Here is a 10,406-nt window from a genome sequence, read left to right as displayed (position 1 = left end):
GGTGGGGGGGCTTCATTTCTGACCTAAAAGAAGTTGTATGGTGTCTTGGCTGAAGGTGACTAGGAGCTCCAAGTGATCCATCAGCCCTCAAAGGCAACTTATATAGTGGTAGTGCAAAGTTGCCATTTGGGCAGAGGAAAGTAGGGGAGGGCATCTTGAGTTCCACTTCTTAAAAATGTAAGGAAAAGAATAACAGCTGTTAGTGATACACATTAATACCACGTAAGGAAGGGAAATCTAATGATAAATCCAGGGCAAAAGAGGATGGGGGCAACCTGCAGAAAAGAAAGATGTTTTGACAGTTTTTATACTTTGCAAATTATTCCACAAAAATCTGTTCATGAATTTCTCTCCTTGAAGTGGCACAAAACCATAGTGAGTATGAGTGTCTAGTGAACATGACGTTACCTGTGGCGGATTCATTTTGATATTTGGCAAAACTAATACAATTATGTAAAGTTTAAAAATAAAATAAAATTTTTTTAAAAAATGCAAAAAATAAAAAAATAAAAGCAATGCTGTGATTCAGTAAACTTGCTACCATCCAGCATTATCAGGAAGTGGGATATCTTGGGTGATCAAATATCACGTGTCTCATGTCGATGACTGATTTTTCCAAATAAACCTAATTTTAACAACAAACTGAGTGCAGTTTACCTTTTCACTGAGGATCAGAACTAAAAACCCAGAACCTCAGAACGCCCCAAGGGCGTCTTTACGAACAGGAATTTACAGTGTCATGTAGAGACAACAAGACCATCACAGGGCAGCCTCCTTACCAGAACACTGGATAACAACATTTTCCCACCAAAGAAACCATTAGATAATAACCACCTAGTTTTCCAAAGATGTTAATACTTTATTCTGTAGGGAGGCCACCACGGTTAGCCAGTGTTGCACACCTCTCATGAGTACTAATTCCACTCACCTAAAAACTACAGCAAACTAATTAAGCTGTTCTGGGTTAAGTCTACTGTTTCATGCTTGATGAAAATAATTTTGTTTACCACAATTATGTGGATGTCTGCATGCAATGCATAATTAGCGCAGTAACAACAAACATGGGGATATTAGCTCTGTACCTCCGCCCCCATGTTTGCTGACTTACTGTGCATAATAACTGGTATTGAGACTGTAACGGGATCTGAGAATAGAGCTCTTAGCATCTGAAACATTTTCTAAGTGAGGCGTTTGTCTCTGACAGAAACTGTTGGACAGGACAGTAGTCATTTATTCTGTTGGCAAAAGCTCAGACTCTGGAAAGAAGAAATATGACTAGAGATGGGCAGTAAGCATGTTCTCCAATGGATGTGAATTACTTTCAGAGAATGAAATTAGTAACATAAAGAAAGGAACTTTTCTTTTATTCTCCAATTTATGATCAAATGACTTTTTTTAAACTGTGAGGAAAGCAAACTGTGACTCTGATGCTAACACATTTGGGTAGAAGCTCAGATTTATATTTAGGTGCCAAGAATTCTGCTTTCAGTCTCCAAAGTTAAGCACCATTCATGTGAGATACTACTATACAATATACTGTTATTATCTACTATATTTATTGTAGATTTACTTATAAATAAATCTATAATCTAGATAGAGATTTACTTATAAGATTACTATATTTATATCTATCTACTATATTTATAATATATATACTATATTTCTGGTATCAATAAGCATCTGCTGATTCTCACATCTGGCCAGACACTTTATCTTCATGCTGCAATGCAAGGATTGGAGGACAAGAACAGGAGACAGTGATTTGGGGGAAAGTGTACCCATCCTTTTAGAACAGAAACAGCAGAGTACTGACACATTATTAACACACCCGATGCAGGAGTCCACAGCACAATCAAGTAAACTATCACAAGTAATGAGGCTTATTGTAAACGGAACTAAAATATATCAAAACCAATTATTTATCAATACAGTTTAAAAATATTCTTCCATTTTCCCATTAACTAAGTAAAAAGCTGAGATCTATTCTTACCAGCATTCCTTTTAGTTCATTCACGGCACTTTCAGAGCCTTTTGCAGATTCCGGCTACAATTTTAAAAAGAAGAAAAACAACTGAGTAATTCGGTTTTAAAATACCAAACAAAGATTTTTACATGGCAAAGTGTTGGTAACTTATATTATATTGACTATGTGTTTTAATAATTAGGTTGATGTCTAACAGTTAGGAAAAAAATATTAGACACGTTAGTGCTCCCAAGGGCGCAGTTAAACAGAAAATTAGAGGCGCTAGTCAAAGCAAAAGGACTCGAGCCACCATCAGTCTATCTGTTTTATTACTTCTTGCTCTCATCATATATAGAAAAGATCTGGTAAACATTAAATTTCAAAGATTTAATTCCAAATGATTCAGAACATTTTACAACAAACTTTTCTCCACTCTCATTGCTGGACTTGAGCCAGCAAGTGAGGACCAGGAAAGCAGCAGTGCAGAGCAGAAAGCAAGCGACAGGGCAGAAAACCTCGCTCAGCTCCATCAGCTCCAGCCAAAGGCCAGCTCACAGAGGCCTGGGAGGTCTCGTCTCATGAATTTCATAACAGGGATCAGCAAAGAACCCAGATTATAGGAGAACGTTAGCATCACTGGCTCTCAAAGCAGTAAAAGACCTCAGAGGGTGTGTAGTCCAAGCACTTCATCTTTTTTTAAAAAATATTAATTTGTTTATTTATTTGGCTGTGCCAGGTCTTAGCTGTAGCATGTGGGATCTAGTTCCCCGACCAGGGATCGATCCCAGGCCCCCTGCATTGGAAGTGTGGAGTCTTAGCCACGGACCACCAGGGAAGTCCCCACTTCATCTTATTTATGAGGAAAGTTTCACCTTGAGGAATTCTGTATTTGAGGCAGGTGTCTTGATGACAAGTCCAGCTCTCATCTGGCGACACCCTGAACAAAATCATTTGAAATGAAGTTCTGGGTAACACTTGCCTGCCCCGCCACACCTAACAGTTTCTATGGACCGCTCAACTGATTTAACAGAAGAAAAATTTGGCATGAGGCCCTAAATGAAAAGACTGGAAAAAAAAAAAATCTTTGATTTTCCTTATACCACTTCCCTTCACAAAGGATAGAGGTAAAGAGAAAACCTGCAAGTCACGGTGAAAGGAATCCCTCAGGCCTCTCATTCCTAGAAAAGAGGCCAGGCTAATCTTGCATCAAGAAATGGGAGGTGATTCATTGCAATCTATAATCCTTTCCTCTCAAAAGGTAATAAAAGAATAAGATCCTATTCCAATTTTTTAAAATTGTACAGTCAGAAAAAGTGAGAGAGAGAAAGAGAGGGGGGTTTGCTGCTCATGTACAAATTAGACTAAGGCATCCGATTTTCGGAGCCTTAGTTTCCTGTGACGTATACATGCCATGGGTGCCAGTCAAAAGCTCTAAGACGCTAATTTTAACCACACCAGCACCACCAGCAGCATCAAGGAATTCAGTAATATGCAGTTAAATGAGTACCCTCAAGGCAGGCCTGACTTGCAGGTAAGCTGTTTGGTGAGCAGTTACGACTTTTGAACAAATGCCCTGGCTACAGGCATATTCAAAGATGCTGCTGCGCCACTCAAGGTGCCCTCTGACTGCACAAGCTTTTTAAAGCTTGGACTGCATACTCTCACAACCGGGGACATATCAGGAAGGCACTGACGGTACTGGGGCAAGAAGTGTGGACTGCCACATGCGGTGACCATTTGTTTCAAAGGCTACTGACAGGTCATTCGGCACTGTATCTACATAGTTTAATGATTACCAACAAAAAAAAAAAGTCCCATGATCCTTGTTCAGGTGTTGTCCAGACTTTGAATTGACATTAAATAATGTGTAACTGTTGAAAGAGCCACAGCATGAAAGAAAAAGGACACAGTGATATTCTGAAAATGAAAGTATATACAGAACACTGATTGCTTACGATTTAAGAAGTTTTCAACATTTTTCTTTCTAATTTTGTTTCTTTTATGACACTGCATTTTTCCTCTAGTAATAATTTGGTTTTGCTATTCTTTCCCAAATAGTTGTGACACGAAAGCCATAAAAATGCATTCTCTTTCTAAGGTTCTACTTAGACGCTGCATTTTAAAGTGTTTTCACATTTTATTCCATTTGACCCTGATGACAACTGTGTGAGTCACAGATGGTATTCTATGGAGAAGCAGCCTGGGAAGCTGGGTGACTCACAGGCAAGTACCCAACTCCATCAACAGTGTTCTTCACTCACTAGACACTGGCGCTGGGTGCTTACACACTCAGCTTCTCGTCAAGATGCACATTCTGTCTGCTTTCAGAGCACTAGCGTAGGACTGAATTATTCTCCATAGCTAGCTGAAGCTGCACTAGATGTAAATCCTCTCTTGGAATGAAATATTCATTCCCTCTGCCCAGCCTCCTCTCCGTGGACCGCCCACACCATGGCTATTTCTGCCTTGCCCAGCGATCTTGTCTGCTGGTGACAAAGAGGCAACTTTAAAAGCCCAGCAGAATTTCTAATGAACAGTCATGACACTCGAGAACACTGAAGCAGCTGAAGAGGGGGCATCCTTGAGAGTGAGAAAGAACCATAAAGTTTGGTTTAAAAGAAGAGGAAGAGGAAAGAGAACTTTGCTAATACCTTATTTGGGTGAGGAAAGAAAAAACATTTTTCAAGAAAAATGTCAAAAGCTCTATGATTGGGTCTATTTAAAAGGACAGACATACAGGGGATGGGAAAAGTTCTGCATTAGACGCTGGGTGCTTGCACAGTCCTGGAGCTCACTGTGGTCTAGTTTAGAATATATAGATATATAATGAGTTTCTCCTTGAAGTGACCTGAAGTGGGTTTGTGAAATTAATGAGGACAATCTTATAAACCTATCTTCCAAAAGCTGCCTGAGATCTGTTCTGATATTTTTATCCTCAACACACTGAAAAGAAGCGCCAGGAAGGCAAGAATCTTTGTCTCTTGTTCACTGCTTTATTCCCAGTGCCTAAGATAGTACCTGGCGCATAGCAGATACTCAATAAATATTTGTTGTATTACACTGTCTCTTTCAAGTAGACAGCAGCACCCTGCAATCACAGGACTTGGGGTTGGCCAAAAGTTCATCTGGGTTTCCCATAAGAGCTTATAAGAAATCCAAACGAACTTTCTGGCCAAACCCATACTTCCTGGAGTGTCCCAGGTTTACCATGAGTCAAACAGAGTCCTCCTGAAATGTGCTTTCATGGAAGCAAGTGTTTTTATGACACATTATCCTTAACCTCAGATTTGACAGTCAATTCTGATGCAGCTTTCATCAAATTTTACATTTGAAAAAAGAAACATCAAGGGGGAAAAGCATCTAGTCATTCCATACCTTTGCATTGGGCCTAGCTGTCTGATTAACCGGTCTGAGATGAACTCCCTTTTTAATTCTGTCCATCATCTCTTCAACTGCTTGCCGCTTCAGGTCTGTGACTTCTTCAGCTATTCAAAAAACATACACGTAAATCATCTTATGTTACAAGCAAACAACTACTTCCTGCTTCTGGTGACTTGGAAAGATCGCACTATGTAATTAACCACAGTCATTTTTCAGACAGAGTCACAAAACACCAATAATTTACCAAGGTTAACAGCTCCCAGGTAGCAGTATTTTTTCAATAAAAAACTTTTTAATAAGAGGTTTGCTTTGAGAAATAAGAGATATAAAACTTAAGGTCTAATTTTTAGCCTGGAAATCAATATTGGCTCATCTACGTTAAACAAAATAGATTTTGTTCCGTTTGTCAACATAATAATAGATCCGGATCTCTCCAGGTCTTCAAAAATCCAATTTTGTACCTAACTCCAAATAATCATTCACCTTTGCCTCAGAGATATTTTTGTAATTTGTGGTATAACCTATGTAAAAGAAATTAGCCCAAAGCAGGAATAATCATCGAAAAGCCCATTAGAAAATAAAAAATCAAAGAGATCTTTTTACCTGTTAGAAGAAATCCACAGTCAGAAGATGAGCAGCAAATAGATAAAATCTATTTTTAAATTGTCATCTTTTGTTTAGGAATCACATGGGAAGGAAACACTTAAGCAAACCTTTTCAAGTCTTTTAAAACTGTCAATGTTGAAAGAAAACATACATACAGAAATGACTGCGATTAAGTAATTAAATTTGATAAAAATAATTCAGGGTCTATAGTTTAATCTTTATACTCTTTTGCTGCAAAAACAATAAAGCTGTGGAAAAATGTATCAAATAGATAAATACAACTGAGATGAACGAAGACTTGTTGGTCAGAATAGTGAAATTTGTGTCTTGCAGGACAGCTTGACCAAAAGCACTGAATCATTTTGGAACACTTATCACTATTTATGCAGCTCTAGATTTTGTGTTTATCTGCAGCTAAATCACTGCATCCACTACATTTAAGTTTAAATATCTCACAAAGACCCTCCAATTAGCAACTTTAATGGACTCCACACTGTGGGGCGGTCACATGGAGGACACTCAGCAAGTATCTACCTATTGACGGACTTGCTAAAAGTTCAGGCTTCAAATGGCTATCCATAGTTTTACTATCTGAGCCGAAATAATTACACCTCAAAAGGATGGCTTCTAAATGTAGGCAATCACAATTACTTATATATCCCTCAGCTAATTCACAGTGGTGTCAGGCTTTGTGCTAGGGAGGCCTAAATCATGGCTTCTTTTACTGCTACATGGCAGACTTCACTCTAACTCAGAGGAGCTACTCTTATCCATGCTGGGGAAGAGGGGGGTGGGAGCAACACAGAGAATGCAGAAGGATCCATCAGCCTCTATTCCGCAGTATCACAGTGATTGGATCACTGCTACATCCACCACATAACCTAGGTATTCTCACACAGTCCTGATTTCAAATAGTGTTTGGGCACCCTCATAAGCCACTGAAAAGCTGGGAATTCAAATTTCTCAGTATCCAAACAGCATTTTACAGTACTAGAAGTCAAAAAAGTATCTTTTGCCAGACATGGGAGACATGGCACCAAAGTGAGACCACATCCACCAACAGATGGATAACAAAGCTGTGATGGATCAACTATGCGCCCTTAAGCAGTATATTCTAGGGCCACCTCTGCTGATGGCTCACGAACATCAACAAGGGGACAGACAAGAAAGTTACTATGAATAGAGATTCATTCATTCACTCACTCATTTTCCAACTCCCTCATTCAATATCTAAATACCTGCTGCACATCACACAGTGCTTTTGCTGACCCTTTTCAGAATGAGAGGAAGTAAGACCCAGATCTGTCATTCAAGCACCTGATGTGGGTATGGAATTTATTCCTGGGAATTTAAAAAAAAAAAATCTTCAAAAAACACTTGATTTTCAGAAATGCTGCCATTTTGAGTAAGACTTGGGAAGAGCCGCATGGCAACGGGAACACCGCCTACAAACAGATTAGCACTCTGTAAGGAATGATTGAAACCCAATTAAATGCACCATACAAAAACTAATTAAGGCAGACAGATGGAGAATTATGGTCAACACCATTCAGATCTGCTGCAGCATCTAACATAGCAGGAATTTAAAGTAGTTTCTTATTTTTGCTTGCCAGAATCATAGTGATAATTCAGAGAAGTGCCACTATCTGCATTGTGTACAGATGATAAACCAGGCTTTAATGTCTCAGTCTTTTTCAAATGTAAAGGCTTAATTGGTCTTAAGGAAAAGAAATCATTCTGATCAGATTCTCTACTCAGGCACAATTCAAGGCTTGGTTAGCTACACAAACTCTCTCTCTCACCAACCCTGTTTTTGAACTAGCAAAAAGCAATCTACACGAACTCCTGAACTATTAAGCAGTTCTAATAAATCTGCAAGAATCACCTACAGAGAGCTCATGGTATGTTTTGTAATTCTTTTCTGCAGTCACGCAGTTGGTAATTGTCTCACAAAAGCATGTAATCAGGGGGACAATAGAAATATGCAGGATACTGGAGATTAAAGAAAAGGGACAAACGAAGACAAGGGGTGTAATGTTATTGAACTGCCACAGGAAAATAAAATCAAATGTTCTTTGAGTTAGTGCTTCAAGGTCAGTCTTGGATCAGAAAGCTACATGTAATTAATTGAGGCTTAAATTTTAAGACCCACTTGAAAAATAAGTTAGTTCTTCACACACAAAAAAAGACTCACAGACAAAACCCCTATGTTATTACTCAGTAAAACCTTTTGTTACTGCCTAGAGGAAACTAAAATGAATTTCTAAATTTCACCAGTCCACTTTTCTCTTTTGATAACATTTTTTTAAGGCATGTAAAAAATCTTATGTCATCATGAGGTACAAATTTTCTAAAGAACACGTCATGGTTGAATAAGTTTGGATTTGACCTAAGATCATAAAGTTAAGAAAATTTCCTTAATGACAGTGATCACAAGAGTCTGCCAAATGAGGACTTCTGCCCTTCATGGTGGTTGGTACCATGTCTGTATTTTTCTACTTAACATGTTGAGTATTTTCTGTGTTCTGGGCGCTACTCTAAATACTTTACCTGTGGTGAGACTCGTAATTCTCAGAACAATCCCATGAAATAGAAACTATTATTCCCATTCTACAGATTAGCAAACTGAGGTCAGACAATATCAACAAATTAAGTGACCTAAATATCAAATATGATAAAGAGCAAGCATACCTCTCAAATCTCATAACCTGTTCAATAAATGCACTCTTATCAAAATTAGAGTTATTAACTGCAAAGTATGTAATGTTTTCTTGTATTGAGATCTTATGACTACTTCTAAAATATTTCACAGGCCTTTCCTACAATCAAGCTTTTTAAGAGTCATAACCTAGCAAGAAACACTTCTCCATTCCAAAATTGAAAAGCAGACCAACCGTATAGTAAAAGCCATAATATGACGCTAATCCAGGAAAACATGTGACAGCAGGGCTGGTCCCTACGTTATAAATGCAAACTCCAAAGTGTCTCAGCTGACCCCGATGTGTGATGCTCTACATCCATTCATCATGCATTTAATCACTGTCCATTCAATGACAATTTTTGGTGCAAATGATTAACAAGACACTATAGACAACTACCTTGCCAGACAAAGTATGGATATGGTACCTATCATTAAGGCAGTATGATTTTAGGATGGCTCCAGTCTAAAAGTCTCCTAAGCAATGCCTTAGATGTCTAAGTAACTACTTAGATTCCCTAAGTAACAAGTCAATAGCTCAAGGATGAGGGAGAAAATGCTGCCATATTTCACAAATTGTAAATGAAATATCATTTGCTTAAGGAAAACTGCATGGTTTCTAATACTCGGAGTTAGTAAGTTTCAGAACACATTTATTTTAAATTTAAGGGTGCTGCTGAGGTTCATCAGTTCAGTTCAGTCACTCAGTCATGTCTGACTCTTTTCGACCCCATGGACTGCAGCATGCCAGGCTTCCCTGTCCATCACCAACTCCTGGAGCTTGCTCAAACTCATGTCCATCAAGTTGGGGATGCCATCCCACCATCTCCTCCTCTGTCGTCCCCTTCTCCTCCTGCCTTCAATCTTTCCCAGGATCAGGGTCTTTTCTAATGAGTCAGTTCTTCACATCAGGTGGCCAAAGTATTAAAGCTTCAGCTTCAGCATCAGTCCTTCCAGTGAATATTCAGAACTGATTTCCTTTACGATTGACTGGTTTGATCTGCTAATTTGATAAGGTAATATTCAATTTATTGAGAAGGGGAATTTATTTTATTCTGACTGCTTTCCTGACCCTGTAAGACTTAACCAGTTTTCCCAAAATGAGATTGAAACAAACAAAATTTTAATCTTAATTACAAGTGTCAGGGAAGATTTACAGCCAGTAATCAGTAATCCAAGAGCATGGCTGCCCTGCAGATCACAGAAGTCAGGACTTCTAAATCCTGCAATGCCCTGGCAAAGTGGAATTTACCTTTTAGCAGCATTACAATGGGCTGCAGGAGGTAAGCCAAAAAAGTCAACTGACACAATCAAACAGCTTTAAATGGTGCTGCAAGGTGCTTGATAAGAAGAAAAGACTAAGTCTAAACTTTGATTCAATCAATATGCATGAAAGCTGTGGATGGCTGCAGAGAGGAGTGAGCCTTCAAACAGTCTGCAATCTGCTCAGGGGGAGAGATGTAGAAATAACTCGAACATCAGAGCAGAGTCTTGGGGTGGGACATTAAATCCTTATGGGAACAAAATTTGAAGCCAACTGCCACAGCAACACACAGTAATGGGGCCATTCGTTCTGGATTATTAATACTAATAAATAAGAGAAGAGGAGGAAGAGCCAAGGAACACACCAGGCAATATGCCTGGAATTAGGACAGCACCTTGGCAGAGGGAGGGCAGGAGGACAATTCTGGGATGAGGAAAGACAGGAACGAACACACAGGGAACTTACAGGCAAGGGCCAGCCATATGGTGAGGTAC

General features: G+C 38.9%; 1 protein-coding gene across 1 annotated transcript in view; it reads right to left on the bottom strand.

Annotated features, from left to right (window-relative positions):
- KIAA1598 (KIAA1598 ortholog) overlaps positions 1-10,406 on the bottom strand; it is a 91,721-nt gene that overhangs the window by 26,267 nt on the left and 55,048 nt on the right. Inside the window, 2 exon segments of the mRNA XM_010859278.1 lie at positions 1,991-2,044; positions 5,339-5,448. Coding sequence (XP_010857580.1) covers positions 1,991-2,044; positions 5,339-5,448 — 164 coding nt within the window.

This window comes from Bison bison, unplaced genomic scaffold (assembly GCF_000754665.1).
Source record: "Bison bison bison isolate TAMUID 2011002044 unplaced genomic scaffold, Bison_UMD1.0 scf7180017864456, whole genome shotgun sequence".
NCBI lineage: Eukaryota > Metazoa > Chordata > Mammalia > Artiodactyla > Bovidae > Bison > Bison bison.
This window is presented reverse-complemented; position numbering and strand designations above follow the sequence as displayed.